This window comes from Humulus lupulus, chromosome 5 (assembly GCF_963169125.1).
Source record: "Humulus lupulus chromosome 5, drHumLupu1.1, whole genome shotgun sequence".
Taxonomy (NCBI): domain Eukaryota; kingdom Viridiplantae; phylum Streptophyta; class Magnoliopsida; order Rosales; family Cannabaceae; genus Humulus; species Humulus lupulus.
The window spans coordinates 162,905,038-162,922,942 of NC_084797.1; the positions used below are offsets into that span (position 1 = coordinate 162,905,038).

Here is a 17,905-nt window from a genome sequence, read left to right on the forward strand (position 1 = left end):
GTTATTTTTTAGAGTCTTTCGAATTATGTCTTCAAAGTTTCCGTACTTTCTACTTTGACATATTTAAATTTGAATTAAAGACTTTGTTTCCTTTATTATTTTAAGTATGAATAATGTGATCCTGTATTTTTGGCCTCTCTAAGAATTAATAATAAAGTTTGATTATTCTATATATATATATATATATATCCAAACGATAGTAGTTATGTCTTAGTAGTTCTAAAGGTCTACGGTCTTTAAATTAGTCGGGTCTTTACAACAAAATTCAAAACACTCTGAACCCTACCATACCCATGAGGCCGAAACCCACATAGCCTCATCTTCAAAAATATTACAAATAGGCATATCATAGTAAATAGCTTTTAAAATAACATCAAGGAGCAACACAAATTTTCTTTATTCACTTTAAAACACCTTGGGCGAAACCTATAGCATATTTCTATTCCTTATTGTTTCTAAAACCCAAAGCAAAACCTAGCATGTTCCTAAGATCACAAATGACCACAAGATAGGAAAAGAATTAAAACCAAACATGCTAAAAGATAAGAAATCCTAACATGTTTCTATTTTCTTTTTCTAAAACAATGAACACACATAAAACAATATTTGTACTATACATAAGAACCCTAGGTTACCAAAAACATAAGAACAATACTTATAAAACCCTAACATGCTTTGATCTATAATACATCAAAATCATATGCCAACTTCGATAAGCATGTTTATCAACCAAAAGATTCAACAACAAGATTTCCAAAACATACACTAGGCCGACTATACACCATAAAAATATCCTTATATCATGACCATGTCTCTTCTCAACAACAACCATCAAAGCATAGCAATAATCAACATAACAACAAAACCACAACAAGGCTAAAAATTTCATATCAATCCTTACTTCAAAACGAAAATCCAAGATCAACCCGAAATAAAACAAAATAAGAGAGAATCCATTACATCTCTTGATTGTGGAGTCAACAATACCCTAGAAAAAGAACCTTTACACCTATAGGGATTCTGAAACACCACCAAACGAAAAAGAAAGAAACAAATCCTTAGAATTGAAGTACAGAACTAGACTTAGGAATCAAAACCAAAAGCAAATCAAGATATACCTACGGATCGGGATCCCTTTTCTCTTCTCTTCCTTCTTCTTTCTCCTTCTCACCCATGAGCCCTTCTCATTCTCTCTCTTCCTCCCTCCCATGCATACTCTTTCTCTCTTTATTGCAGGTGGCCAGCCCCAAATGGGGCTCTCAATCCCATCTTATTCCTTATAAAACCCTAAAACCCATCACAAGCAAATGGGTAAAGAAAAGGAAACTCCTAGGATTTGATTGCCTAATATTTTCCTTGATAGAAAAAGGGATAAGATTGGCAACATAAATGGAAATCAATCCCTTGATCCCCTCTCCCTCCTTAGCTGACCACCTCTCTACTCTCTCTTTCTCTCTCTACTCAGCCAAGTAAGGCGTTTCACACTTATTCACAAACTTTCCAACTTTCCCAATTTGATACAAATCATTAACCATTAACCTTTCTTATTTCACCTTTTTAGTAAAATAAATAAATGAAATGGGAAAATACATGGTAGTCAATTGCATGCCCACCATGCATAGCATGCACATGCACACACACAAGTGCGAAAGTGCATCTCTACTAACCATGCACCTTAATGCAGCCAACCAAAACTCAAGAAAGCTCTTAAAAATAAAATAAATAAATAAAACAATGAACAAAATTAATTTCACATAATTCTTACCAAAAAATTCCAACAATTAAAAATAATTTCCTAACACTTTATAATTAATAATAAAATAAAGAACATAAATTAATAAAATAAAAATAAATTGGTGCGCTACAATATACCCTCCTAAAAAAGAATTTCATCCCGTAATTATTTCTTACCAAATAACTCAGGGCATCTTTCTCTCATGTCTTCCTCAAACTCCCATGTTGCTTCTCTTTCCATGCTATTCTTCAACAAGACCTTAACTAATGGGATCCTTTTGGATCTGAATTCCTTGATTCCCTTTTCGATGATACGCTCTGGCTACTCTTCTTCACCAACAGAACTAGTCCTCCTCATGGCAAATGACTAGGTCGTATGAACCCCTTGTCCAACAGTTCATGTAGCTAGGTTTTGATTTCCTTCAACTCTATAGGTGCCATTTGGTAGGGTGCTTTGGATATTGGTGTTGTTTATGGTGCAAGTTCGATCACAAATTTGACTTCTCTGTCTGGGGGGTAAACCTGGTAAGTCCTCAGAAAACACCTTAGGGAACACACAAACAATGTGAACATTCTCAGGTTTTAGCTTAGTCTCTTTAGTCTTATCCATGATATTTTCCAGAAATGTTGAACACCCATGCTGCATCATGTTCCGAGCTTCAATTGCAAATATGATAGGTGTGTGAAATCCCGTTACTTCTCCCTTAAAAGAAAAGATTTCTTCTTCCTTAGGTCTGAACTCAATTGTCTTGCTCTGATAGTCTATCATTGCTCCATATTTGGCTAAATAGTCCATGCCAAGTATAGTGTCATAATCTGGTATGTCTAACTCTATGAGGTCTGCTAGGCACTCTCTGCCCTCAACTACTATGGAAGCTGACTTTAACCACCTAGTTGACGACATAATGTCTCATGATGGTAACATAGTACTAAAGCTAAGCTCAAACAGTTTACAAGGCAAACCCAATTTATCAATTACATTCATAGCAACATAAGAGTGAGTCACTCTAGAATCAATTAGGACTCTACACATCATACCAGAAATAGGAAGCTGACTTGTGACGATGGTGTTAATGTTTGTTGCTTCCTTTTGGGTCAAAACAAAGAATCTCCCTGGCACTACATTGTCATTATTGCCTTGCCTTGCTCCTGCTCTCCACTGTGGGAAATCCTACTTCAGGTGACCTGCCTAACCGCATTTGTAACACTTGTTGGTGCCTCCCTGACAATCTCCTATATGTCAGCGTGAGCATTTAGGACAATTGGGGTACTCAAATTTGTTGTTCTGGTGGTTTCCGCAGTTGTGACAATTTTTGTGACGGTTACGATTGTTGTTATAGTTACAATTGTTATGATTGTTGCCATTTGAGGTAAGAGGTTTAGGCCTCTTGACATTTCCACTGCTCTGTCCCTCATGGGCCTTCCTCTTGTTACCCTTATGGAAACCCTTGTTTCTATTGGCCTCCCTTCTTGCATCACTGTCCTTCGATATGCGGTCTTCCAAGTATTTCGCATCAAGAGCCTTATTAAAAACCTCAACGTAACTAACCATCTCAACACTGGTCATCTTGACATCTCTAGTAATCATGGGCTGAAGCCCTCTCATAAACCTATGGACTCGCATGGCCTCAATTGGTACTATTTCAGGTGCAAACCTTGCCAATCTATCAAACTTCTAAGCATAATTAGTAACAGAAAGGTTTCCAATACAGTGGCACCTTGGTTTCCAGTACAACTGCACTGTAATACTTTTTTCTAAATGCTTGAATGAAATTCTCCCAAGTAATAGTGTTTAGGTCACGAGTCTCCTTCACCACGTCCCACCATATCTTTGCATCCATTTTGAGTATGTGAGCTGCACACGAAACCCTTTGATGATCGTTCAGCTCCATGTGGTCAAAGATAGCTTCTACCAACTTCAACCAATATTCTGCCACCATAGGATCAAATTTCTCTTCAAAGCTAAGTGGGACTTGCTTCCTATTTCTGGTATGATGTGTAGAGTCCTAATTGATTCTGGAGTGACTCACTCTTATGTTGCTATGAATGTAATTGATAAATTGGGTTTGCCTTGTAAACAGTTTGAGCTTAGCTTTAGTACTATGTTACCATCATGAGACATTATGTCGTCAACTAGATGGTTAGAGTCAGCTTCCATAGTAGTTGAGGGCAGAGAGTGCCTAGCAGACCTCATAGAGTTAGACATACCAGATTATGACACTATACTTGGCATGGACTATTTAGCCAAATATGGAGCCTTGCCTTGCTCCTGCTCTCCACTGTGGGAAATCCTACTTCGGGTGACCTGCCTAACCGCATTTGTAACACTTGTTGGTGCCTCCATGAAAATCTCCTAGATGTCAGCGTGAGCATTTAGGACAATTGGGGTACTCAAATTTGTTGTTCTGGTGGTTTCCGCAGTTGTGACAATTTTTGTGATGGTTACGATTGTTGTTATAGTTACAATTGTTATGATTGTTGCCATTTGAGGCCAGGGGTTTAGGCCTCTTAACGTTTCCACTGCTTTGTCCCTCATGGGCCTGCCTCTTGTTACCCTTATGGAAACCCTTGTTTTTATTGGCCTCCCTTCTTGCATCACTGTCCTTCGATATGCGGTCTTCCAAGTATTTCGCATCAAGAGCTTTATTAAAAACCTCAACGTAACTAACCATCTCAACACTGGTCATCTTGACATCTCTAGTAATCATGGGCTGAAGCCCTCTCATAAACCTATGGACTCGCATGGCCTCAATTGGTACTATTTCAGGTGCAAACCTTGCCAATCTACCAAACTTCTAAGCGTAATTAGTAACAGAAAGGTTTCCAGTACAGTGGCACCTTGGTTTCCAATACAACTGCACTGTAATACTTTTTGCTAAATTCTTGAATGAAATTCTCCCAAGTAATAGTGTTTAGGTCACGAGTCTCCTTCACCACGTCCCACCATATCTTTGCATCCATTTTGAGTATGTGAGCTGCACACGAAACCCTTTGATGATCGTTCAGCTCCATGTGGTCAAAGATAGCTTCTACCAACTTCAACCAATATTCTGCCACCATAGGATCAACTTTCTCTTCAAAGCTAAGTGGGTCTTCCTTCCTAAAATGTTCATAGACTAACTCGAAATCGTAAACCATTGGAAATGGTGCAAGTCGTGGTACTAGAGGTTCAGGTTGTACCAATTGTACCTTGGGCGCTTGAGGTACTTGCCTGGATTGAGCCAAATCTTCATCCCTCTACCTAAACTGTTCCCTCAATTTCGCTATCTCTATAGCCAAATCCACAGATAGTGCAGTGCAGGCTGCTGGTTGGGTTGATGGCATTCTCAGGTCAGTGTGCTAGTTGGGTTGATGGCATTCTCAGATCAGGGATTTCTTCAGCATTAGGGTTTGCAGAGGCATCTCTTCCTCGGCCTCTTCCCCTATCTCTGCCACCTATTGATCATCTTCCTCTTGTCGACATTATGAAATTCTTAGGCACCAAAAGAAAATCATAAGAGAGGATAATTTGCATAATGTTTTGGTTACTCTACAGGCTAGTCATACAGGTTGTCATACATACTCATATCCATTCAACATTTAGAGTTTGCAAGAGAGAAAATAAAACTTATAATATCGAACGTTGGCTCAAAAGTATTTCATAAATCAAACATCCAGCAAAATGTCTAAATAAAACCATAAAATCCGTAAGTTTTCAAGGGTCTTTAAGGAAATCCCATTTCATTTAAATAGGATTTATTGATGAAAATATTAGATGAACTCTAATGCTCAATTGGGGACTCATCCCCTGAATTGTAATCGAAGATATTTTTTGAGATGTGGAAGTAGTCAGGGGAGCTAGCCATCGTCGTCATCATGATGCTCACTTTTGGTATGGTGCGTATTGCTTCTCGTCGCGCAATTTCCCCTTCCATGTCATGTACCGTCTCGAAACGTTCTTCCATCTCTTTGTCATCATTCTTAACTAGAACTGCCTCTAAATGATTGAATTCATAATTGTCCACAAGGTCGTAAATAATGTACTCAATAGTATCGAAGTCCAAGTCATCCGGGACAACGTTGTGCCACGCTATGGTCAACTGAAGGAGAGCCTCAGGGTATATTGACAGTGATTCCCTAAACACCCAGTATTGCTCAATAGGCCAAAGCAATGTGCCTCTCTTGTTAATCATTCCTTGAATACGCTCATAAACTGTTGCAGTCGTCTTCAGTACGACAATCATCCAATCTTCATTATCCTTGTTGAGTTGCACTATAGGTATAGTGTGGATCTTTGTAAGTAATTGTTTCTTAGTTTTCCTAATGATAGGAGGCATCTTTTCTATACTGTAGTTATAAAACTAGACATTTAAAACAAAGAAATCAAATAACAATTAAAGCAAATACTTATGACACAGTGAGGTGAGATTTTCTCGTCCATAGCATGTATGCGCAGGGTCCTTGGTAACATGAACGACTATCTCTGATACCATTTGTAAGGAACACCCTATTCTATTATTTTATAAAAATGTTGCTCAACTCACGTGTATTAGAAAAATACCATTTTAAGGAAAAGTTCAGTGGGGCCTTGATAAAACATTCAATTTGGGCCCAATAGTTTGAAATGATCTCATGATCCTGAAGTACAATTAATTCACTAGGGAATAATTAATCTATAATCAAATTATAGATTTAAGCTCAATAACTATTCAATTCCAAATTTAAGCCTTAAGGGAACCAATATTCGATCTGTTAGGAAAGTATGAATTCCATTATTATAAATCATGTTCCCAGCCAGTCCTGATATTGAATCTCCAAAACAAAAGTTATTAGCCTCATTATACTAAGAAACCTTAACGAGTGAAACAAAAGATCCAAGAAATACAAACAAGAGTTCATGAATACTCAGGATTTAGACTAATCTACAAATGATCATCTTTTATGATAAGAATTAAATCTTTATATCAAACGATAATTTTATAAAGATAATTAATTATCATCGATCATGTCATATATAATCTTTATTATATACAACACCTTTACTAAGATGTCTATTGTAAAGAATGCCCTATTATATTATTTTATAAAAATGTTGCTCAACTCACATGTATTAGAAAAATACCATTTCAAGGAAAAGTTCAGTGGGGCCTTGACAAAAGATGCAATTTGGGCCCAATAGTTTGAAATAAAAATGTCGTGTCTTTATGCAGTATTTGGAAATGTGAAAGGGGGAACCTCCCACATCACTGTGCGTGCCAAGGAGAATCCTATAGCCTACTTGAAAGGGGGAAAGTAAGGGGGTGGGCTAAAAGTCAAGCAAGGAAGTACAAACAAATGCAACAATATTAAGAAAACACAAGAAGACTAAATTTGTTCGTAAACTCATGGCAAAAACTTATTGTAACTATATAATATTCATACACATACATGACAATCATAATCATAAGAATTCATATTCATGTCATAATCATAATTATACATCATGTGATCATGGCACCCCTACTGTCCATGTCGCATTATGGGGTAACCAGCAAAAGCATAAAATGGTAAGACCTCCTCTATGAGGTAAACAGGATCTCAGGTCCTCGAATAACCTCGACACGTTCACCATATGAGTTATGTCATATCCTTAGTAACTCCTTTGTTGTGTCGCGTTTAGCACGCTAACAACCTACTACTTTTCATACAACATACATGTAGATACACAACTTAAATCATAACATAATAATTCGTACTTTTCATAACACTTTAGCTTACCATAGCTCATATTTTCCACAACACCATAACTCCAGCAATCATATCAGTGTATACTTTTCATAACATAATTCATATAAATTTTAGCTGACTTCCTTACCTCAAGTCCAAGCAAAAATAAGGTTTGGGGTACTTCACAACGAGCCTAGAATCACAACCAAACGTTCGTCTTAAAATTTTGAAAGATTACACATGCCCAACATACATACCCCACGTGTGCATGGGCCACGCACACATGTCACATGTTGTACCACACTCTCAACATTTAACAATTTCACATAAAATCATAAAAGAATAATCTTAAGTCTACTAGTGAATCCTTAGTGTTCGTAAAATAAGAATCATGCACTTAACCAAATGACGTATATTTGAACGTAAAACTTAGGTTGCATGTAACATGCATACATGGGATGGTTCTTAAAACTCGTGTTGAAGTTGGAATTATTTCTTCCTTTGTTTTCTTGTCAATTTCACAAAAATTCAGCAAGTACAAAATAATTTGCCACTTAAATTACTCCTACATTATTTCTTTCAATCACATATTGGTCAGTCATAAATTTTATTACAAAAATTTAATTTACTAATTATTAAATGAATTCCTTGATCACCTTTACAAAATAATTTACTTAATTTAAAAAAATGGAATAAATTTAAATGAGAAATTACATATTTAAAGTGTGGAAAAACTATATTTTACCATATGCATAGCCTAAGGCTTACTTTATTTGAACACATGCTTTAGTTATTTTATTTAGAAGACATTTTTCTTCTAATAAACCAAAAATTACAGCAAGCATATTATTACATTAATTTCCTCTTAACAATAAAATATTTTGTTTCCATCACAACTTCTATTTTACAAAAGCTGCATACACTTGATTAAAGAAAATACTTAATTAACATGTGAAAATCACTCTTTTCGTTGTCTGGGATTTTAAAATATGCATTTTATGTCATAGCTTGCCTTTTCACCAATTAATTCACAAATACCAATTTAGCGTCAACTAAATTTGGCAAGCATAAATTAATCATGAATACTAACAAATACTTAAAATCATTTACAACAATTTAACCAATTAACTTAACATGGTTTTACATTTTATGCATTTTAATATGACAATTTAGCATGCAAATTAATTAACACAAAAATCAAAACACTTTGAACCCTACCATACCCGTGAGGCCGAAACCCGCATAGCCTCATCTTAAAAAATATTACAAATAGACATATCATAGTAAATGGCTTTTAAAATAACATCAAGAAGCAACCAACTTTTTCTTTGTTCACTTTAAAACACCTAGGTCGAAACCTATAGCATATTCCTATCCCTTATTGTTTCTGAAACCCAAAGCAAAACCTAGCATGCTCCTAAGATCACAAATGACCACAAGATAGGAAAAGAATTAAAACCAAACATGCTAAAAGATAAGAAATCCTAACATGTTTCTATTTTCTTTTTCTAAAACAATGAACCCTAGGTTACCAAAAACATAAGCACAATACTTATAAAACCCTAGCATGCTTTGATCTATAATACATCAAAATCATATGCCCACTTCCATAAGCATGTTTATCAATCAAAAGATTCAACAACAAGATTTCCAAAACATACATTAGGCTAACTATATACGATAAAAATATCCTTATATCATGATCATGTCTCTTCTCAACAACAATCATCAAAGCATAGCAAGAATCAACATAACAACAAAACCACAACAAGGCTAGAAATTTCTTATCAATCCATACTTCAAAACCAAAATCCAAGACCAACACCAAATCAAACAAAATAAGAGAGAATCCATTACGTCTCTTGATTGTGGAATCAAAAATACCCTTGCAAAAGAACCTTGACACCTATAGGGATTTTGAAACACCCCATCACAAGGAAAAGAAATAAACAAACCCTTAGAAATGAAGAAAAGAACTAGAATTAGGAATCAAAACCAAAAGCAAATCAGGACATACCTAGGGATTGGGATCCCTTACTTCTTATCTTCCTTCTTCTTTCTCCTTCTCACCCAGGAGCCCTTATCCTTCTCTCTCTTCCTCCCTCCCACACATACTCTTTCTCTCTCTATTACAGGCGGCCAGATCCAAATGGGGCTTTCAATCCCACCCTATTCCTTATAAAACCCTAAAACCTATCACAAGCAAATGGGTAAATAAAAGGTAGCTCCTAGGATTTGATTGCCTAATCTTTGCCTTGACAGAAAAAGGGATAGGATTGGCAACATAAATGGAAATCAATCCCTTGATCCCCTCTCCCTCCTTAGCCAACCACCTCCCTACTCTCTCTACTCAGCCAAGTAAGGCCTTTCACACCTATTCACCAACTTTCAAACTTTCCCATTTTGATATAAATCATTACCACTTAACCTTTCTTATTTCTACTTTTTAATAAAATAAATAAATAAAATGGGAAATACATGGTAGTCTATTGCATGCCCACCATGCATACCATGCACATGCACACATACAAGTGCTCAAGTGCATCTCCACTAATCATGCACCTTAGTGAACCCAACCAAACTGAAGAAAACTCTTAAAAATAAATAAATTAAATAAAAAAATTAACAAAATTAATTTCACATAATTCATACCAAACAATTCCAACAATTAAAATTAATTTCCTAACACTTAATAATTAATAATATAATAAAGCACAAAAATTAATAAAATAAAATAACCAATTTGGTGCGCTACATATATCTACATTAGTAATCTGAATCTAGATCAGTTGCATCTCGTATGCTTAGTAAACCGCACTAGTAACCATTCATTACAGATTTCTTACTTTAATATGTTACTGGCTATTTTATTCATTATATATGTCTTAATTCTTTAGTAATAATATCAAGGAATTTTCTTGATATTATTATATTATTAATTCAAAAAATAATTATAACATTCAAATATAATAAAATTGTACTTTTATTTAAATCAATAAAATATCTTTATATGCTTTTAGGGCATTAATCCTAACAATCTCCCACTTGCCCTCAACGATGTGAGACATCTCCCTTAATCCTATGTTGCATACATGACCCATAAAAAACTTTGCAAGAAGTGCTTTGGTAAATGAGTCCGCCAGGTTCTGTTTCGGCATTATCTTCATAACAGTCAAATCACCTCGGTGCAGAATCTCTCTAACCAGATGGTATTTCCTTTCTATATGCTTTCCTCTTTTGTGGCTTCTACATTCTTTGGAATTACCTACTGCTCCACTATTGTCACAGTACATGATTAGTGGCTTATCGATATCTAGAACTTCTTCCAAATCAGTGTAGAACTTCCTCAACCAAATAGCTTTCTTAGATACGTCAACAGCTGCTATATACTCGACTTCCATGGCTGAATCAGCAATACTCGATTGTTTAATACTTCTCCAGAATACAGCTCCTCCACCAAGAGTGAAGACTGACCCATACATCAACTTACGACTATCTTTATCTGATTGGAAATAAGAATCAGTGTATTCAGTAGGGTTTCACTCACCCCCTGAATATACAAGCATATGATCTCTCATTCTTCTTAGATACTTGATAATGTGCTTTACTACAATCCAGTGTTCCAAACCAGGATTTGATTGATAATGACTCACAATCCCTACTACATAGCATATGTTAGGCCTAGTACACAACATAGCGTACAATAGACTCCCAATTGCTAAAGCATAGGGATACGTTCTTATGTCCTCTTCCTCTTGATGTATCTTTGTACATTGCTCTTTGGAAAGAGTAATTCCATGTCTGGTCGATAACTGAACTTTCTTTGAATTCTCCATGGAGAACCTTTCAAGCACCTTATCTGTATAATTAGCTTGAGAAAGTGCCAAGAGCTTGTTCTTCACATCCCTTAGGATTTGGATTCCCAGAACATAGCATGCCTCTCCGAAATCTTTCATTTGGAACTTTTTGGCTAACCACTTCTTTACGCTTGACAATGTCTCTACATCATTGCAAATGAGGAGAATGCCATCCACGTAAAGAACTAGGAATTCCGCCACTTTTCCTTTGATATATTTATATACACATGCTTCATCGACATTTTGTTTGAGGCCATATGTTTTAATTGTTTCATCAAAGGTGATTTTCCAAGATTTAGATGCTTCCTTTAATCCATAAATGGATTTCAGCAACTTACACACCTTTTGATCTTATCCATTCTTAATGAACCCTTTTGGTTGTACCATATAGATACTTTCATCAAGATATCCTTTAAGGAAGGTTGTCTTGACGTTCATCTACCATATCTCATAATCATATGTGACATCCCTGGATAAGAGGATGCGAATGGATTTCAGCATGGCCACAGGAGAAAATGTTTCTTCATAATCAAAACCTTCTCTCTAAGTATAACCTTTGGCTACTAGCCTTTCTTTGAAAGTCACCACTTTCCCATCTACACCTCTTTTCTTCTTGTAAAACCATTTGCATCCAATGGGCCTAACATCTTCATGTGGGTCTACAAGTTCCCAGACAAAATTGGAATACATAGATTTCATTTCTTGGTTCATGGCTTCTTGCCAGCTCTTTTTTTTTTGGATCATCCATAGCCTCTTTAAAGGTTAATGGATCATCCTTGTCGGTATAGGAAACAAGAACAAGTGCCTCATATTCGTAGCGAACAGGTTGTCTCACAATCCTCCCACTACGACATTGCACTGGGGTTTCTTTTTCAGGAATAATGGTTTCCTTGGTTTGTCGTTTATCATTTAATAATGATGACGATGGTGATGGAATCTTATCAGATGTGAGTTCCTCCAAAACTACTTTGCTCTGAGGTTTATAGTTATTCATATAATCTTGTTCAAGGAAGGTCACATTTGTTGAAACAAATATATTTTGGTCCTTGTGACTATAGAAGTAACCACCCCTTGTTTTTGGAGCATATCCCATGAAAATTCATACTTCAGACCTTGAATCAAGTTTTCCTGATTTAGGTCTAAGAAGATGAGCATGATAGTCCCAAATGCATAAATGGCACAAACTAGATTTGTTTCCATTCCACAATTCCAATGGCATTTTGCTTATGGTCTTAGATGGGACCACATTCAAAATTTTAGTCACCGTTTGAAGATCATATCCCCAAAATGAGAGAGGAAGTGAAGAGTAGCTTCACATAGACCTGACCATGTCCAACAAGGTCCAGTTTCTTCTTCCTGAAACACCATTTTTCTGTGGCGTTCCAAGTGCTGTGAGTTGGGATAGAATACCATGTTCCAGCATGAAATCTTTGAATTATAAATCCAAATATTCACCACCTCGATCTGATCAAAGTGTTTTAAGAGTCTTACCTAATTGCTTCTCAGCCTCAGCTTTGAAATCTTGAAACTTACCAAAGGTTTCAGATTTCCTAAGCATTAGATAAGTATGATCGTAATCATTAATAAAAGTGATGAAGTACTCATACCCACCTCTTGCTAGTACATTGATTGGACCACATACATCACTGTGTACAAGCTCCAAAGGTTCTTTAGCTCTGTTGCCTTTCGTAGAGAAATGACGTTTGGTAATTTTGCTGTCTAGACAATCTATGATATGATTTACTTACACATTGTATTGTTATGTTCTTTCCATAACATTAGTAAAGTAGATAAGATCAGATATATTTGTTACCTTGGATTGGACTGATATTGATTTTAGATAGCTAAGTAAACATACCATTATTATCTATTCTAGTCATATTATATAGTTGACCATATGTCAATTTAATCTTAATTCTGAGTGGTTAGCATTCTAACTAATTGTATTTTTTGAGTTCTTTGACTTCTTCGTTACTAGCTTACCCTACGAACTAGCACATACTTACATCTTGGAAACTCGTTAGTATAATTGAGTGGGAGTGTTAACCATAGAGATGAACATATACAGATTCTGATAAAGAAGTAAAATGATGGTTTCCTTTTAGTTTAGTTCGAGGTGCTAAATGATAGAGATCTCATTTTAAAAATTAATATTAGTTTCCTGAAATATCATTTACAAGAACTAAGTGTTTTAAGGATAAAATACAACGAGGGGAAAAACAGTATTTTGGTCTCATCTTTTTGTAGACTGTTTGTACATGATTGAGTGATAATTATGGTTGTAACAATGGATAACTAATAATGTATCTATATTTCTTATAGAGCGTTCTATGAATTCAAGAGTGCAATTCCGAGTTTTTAGTGGAGTCATGAGGAATTAACAAGTTAGTAAATTTTTTTTTTTAATTTATGATAACTTATTGGAGCTTGATTTCATAGGCCCATGGTCCCCACAGTAGCTTGGATAAAATCATTTAGATAGCCTCAATTAATTGATTTAATTATCAAAATTGACCAAGTCAATTTTGGATAATTTCACAGAGTTATGCAATTTAGAGAAGAAAAGAGATTTCAGGGCAGATTCATTAATTAAGACAAAATGGGATCTAAATTAATAAATAAGTTTAAATCAAGGTTCAAATTATAAATAACTAATTTGATAAAGGATTTAAATAATTATTTAATTAATTAATCAATAGAAAATAATACGGACCTTGAATTTAAGTCGAATGGGCATATAATTAAATGAGAAATTTCAAAATCCTATAGCCCTTGAGAATTTCGACCTAAGGGTTGTATTTACCTATTATTTTATTAAATTTTTAATTAAATAAGTGACATAATTGAGCCTATAAAAGGAATGGTAAGTGAGAGTTGAAAACAAGTGAATAGAACATCTAGTTTTGATTCTTTAAGGTTTTAGACTCTCTTATTCTCTCTGTATCTATCTCATTTGTTGAGAATTGCCCACTCTAGTCTAGGAGATTTTAAGAATATTGTGGAAGACTATGAAGAAATTTGAAGATCGGTTTAGTTTCTTGGTGTACCTTGCGACAGAAAGGATACAAGGGTTAGAGAAACTGAATGAATGACTTATTTATTCTGCTGGATATAATGTAAGTGTTCTTATCATTATCTCAGTTTAATTCAATTATAGAAACATGTTCTAGGTTTTCTTATATTAATTTGTTTAATATATGATTTACATGAAAATAAATAAGATCCCGTATAAGTAATTCTTAACAACTGGCCTTAGAGCCTTTGGTAATTTTTATTTTCATGCATGAACATTGTAACATTTAATTATTTGATGTGTAGAGTAATTGGATGGATTTCATGTTTTTTATGAAGCTTATTGAATTTTATGTGATTATTAGAAAATTTGAGTTATTTTGTTGTGTTTTCTATGCAATTAATTTTTATAAATAATTTATTTGGTGTGAAACATTGTAAAAAAGATTTAGAAAATGTTTTTGGATTGAAAAATGACACAATTTTTTTTGGAAATATTTTGGCTGAAAGGGCCACCCAAGTGCGACTCTGCGCACGTTGCCCTTCCCCACGCGCGCGTCACTCAGCTGACGCAGCACGAATCTGCACGTGTCTATCGACGCAACACCTCCTTGGCATGCATGTCTCTCGGCACATCACTTCCCTTACGCGTGCATGTCTCCAACACCACAGTGAACAATAATTGTTACGTGTACTGTTCATCACATATATACATAGATTTTCTTTAAAAAAAATTAATTAAAATTAAAGATAATAAAATATAAAATTAATTTTTTGTAACAAACTCAAAAAAATCAGATTTATTTTATCATTTAATTTAAAAAAAAAAAGATATTTTGTTGTATTTTGTTAAAAAATTGGATATTTTCTACAAAGTTTCAAATTCAAATTTAAAAAATAGGTTAACAAATTAATTTTAAGTATTTAAATTTATTACAATATTAGAATTAAGTTATCAGAAATTAAGATATATTTTTTTAAATACTTGTTATTTATGATATCTTTTATTTAAAAATATTAATATATCTGATTATTCTATGAATTTTCATATTTAAATTATTTGAAATTGACAATTTGTTGATTATATATTTTTTATGGATATTTGAATTTGTTTAAATGTTTAAGATATTTTAGGTTTAGTTATAACTATTAATATTTTATTTTTTAAAAATAAATGGTTAAGATATTTGCTGATAGTTGTAACGACACAAGATATTTTTTGAAAAATAATTAATGATATTTGTTTTAAAATTTTAAATAAGTTAAATTTTAAAAATATCATGTTTTGCAAACTAATCAATAAAATATTAATTTTTTAATTGTTAATAAATAGGATTTAAATTAACTTTAGGTTAATTATTGATAAATCCTATTCAATTAAATTAATATTTTTTTAAATGACCTAAACTAAGTTGATTGTCGATAAATTTCATTTAAATAAACTTTTATTAATTGTTGATAAATTTCATTTAAATTGACTTATTTATTTTCTTGCAAAAATTTAATTAATTCGATTTTTGAATAAATTCTAGAAAATTAATTGTGGTATTTTTGCAAATGAAATAAATTATGGTATTTTTGCATAAATTCATAGACTTGCTCATATAGTAACGTGATTAGGACCATCCAATTATAACATGTCTGTTTACACTGTATGTAGTATTTTTGCAATTAGACTTAGAAGCTTTTAGTGGCTCGTATGTTTACATAATATATGGTATTTTGATAAATAAAACATTCGTAAAATGATAGGTTTTATTTGTATTGATTAGAAAATGTAAAGTTTAAATTCCTCTCTTGTGGGTGATTCCACTTGTGAATGCACATTTTCTTTGAATGACTATAGTGGGCCCAATCAATTAATAACAATTAATAAAATGAATGTTTCAATTCCTGTCTTTTGGACCTTGTATGGAAGTTTGGGGCCCTAGCAGTGGGAATGACATACTGGACCCAGTCCTCCTTCATATAAGCCCAATTGTTAATGCCTATTTGCATGAGTTGGACTTAATTGTATAGGTTCATTATAATAGTTCAACCTAAATTTTATTAACAACAAATTAATTCTAAAGTAATTCAATTTATTTCAACGTCACACTTTAGAATTAATAGAAAATTATAGGACTTTGGTTTTAAAAAATTAATTTTGTAATTTTTTGGAGAACCATAGTCATTAATTTTTGAAAATTAATAATAAAAATACTATTTTTAATTAAATAATGAGCTTATTTTAAGAAGGGTTTATACATTTTTGGACCCTGTGTTTTTTTCGATTACCTGTTTGGACCCTGTGTTTTAAAAAAATTCATTTTTGGACCCTATATTTTGTAAAATGGTTCAAATAGACCTCTAAACTCAATTTTGATTAAAAAAATTTAATATAACAACACAGTTTTTAAGCAAAATGCTTTTATTTTTTTTCTTAATTGTTAGTTTGGTTAATTATTTGTCATTTCAGTTGAGAAAACTTTGACCGAAATCGGGTTTAGGGTTCTATTTGAACCATTTTACAAAACATAGGGTCCAAAATGTAATTTGTCAAAAATAGGGTCGAAACAGGTAATGGGACAAAATACATGGTCCAAAAAGGTATAAACTCAAAATATTATATTCGATCTTCACCGTTAGTTTAACAAGGTCGATAACTTAATGGGGCCTCAAGACGCTTTGATTCGTCCTCCTATGGAAGGTGTTCATTAGTTATTTTCACAAGGTTAGACTTCGAAAGATAGATAATTATAGGTCAAATTCTATTAGACTCACATGTACGGTGACTGCTATGACTAAATCTATGATTATTGAAACCGTGGGTTCAACTCATAAAATAAGAAATCTTGTTTTCTTATTTTGATCGAAAAGTAGGTTGTTAATAATGATGTCCATTATTAAATGAGTTTACAACTTTATTTAACTAATTATATTTTTTTTTACTCTCGCCAACTAGGACAACAATATCATAGATTAATAAAACACCTAAAGAAATAGAGATATGATTATGGTATTTTTTTTCCATATCTTACATATTTTGTGGTATATGTTGTGTTATTTCTTGAAATTTGAGTGAATAGAAGTTTTATTGAGCAAATGTGATTGATTTCTATTTTATTGATAATATGTAGTATTATTATGGCTGTGTCTGCTCCCATCCTATCTCAACTTTCAATGGAGAAACTCATTGGAGAAAAATTCCTTAAATAATAGCAGAACATCAACATAGTGTTGATTGGTGACATCTCTAAGTTCGTCATGATTGAAAAATCCTCGGAAGTTCTAGCTGAAGAAGCTACCAAGACTGTTAGAGACAAATACGAGCGTTGGCAGGCGGCTAACAGCAATGCACTATACTACATGTTGACTAGTATGGTCGACACTCTAAAGACAAAGATGAAAAATGTGGAAACGGCCTACGAAATCATGGATAAGCTCCAAGACATGTTCGGGGCAAAATCAGTGCAAACTCATTTTGAGGCCACCAAGAAGTATGCCAATGCTCGAACAGCATCGTCTCAACACGTTCATGACCACCTGATCAAAATGACAAACTACTTTTAGGAAGATGAATTTCACAAAGTAATAAAATATGAAGAGACTCAAGTCGACTTAATCCTCAACAGTCT

The 17,905-nt window shown here is 33.7% G+C and overlaps 1 protein-coding gene across 1 annotated transcript; it reads right to left on the minus strand.

Moving 5' to 3' along the window:
• Nucleotides 1–4,094: 4,094 nt before the first annotated feature.
• On the minus strand, nt 4,095–4,872 carry LOC133779632 (uncharacterized). The gene is made up of 2 exons (XM_062219571.1): nt 4,573–4,872; nt 4,095–4,529 (listed from the first exon to the last, which is right to left on the minus strand). Exons 1-2 carry the CDS (start codon nt 4,870–4,872, stop codon nt 4,095–4,097), a joined length of 735 nt encoding a protein of 244 aa, XP_062075555.1.
• Nucleotides 4,873–17,905: the final 13,033 nt, after the last annotated feature.

What these genes read in the sequence shown, in the direction of transcription:
- LOC133779632 (XM_062219571.1), bottom strand. Translation starts at nt 4,872, where the DNA reads ATGGTTTACGATTTCGAGTTAGTCTATGAACATTTTAGGAAGGAAGAC. An exon ending in CAGTTGTATTGGAAACCAAG is followed by an intron (nt 4,530 to 4,572) that starts GTGCCACTGTAC and finishes AATTACGCTTAG; the next exon opens with AAGTTTGGTAGATTGGCAAG.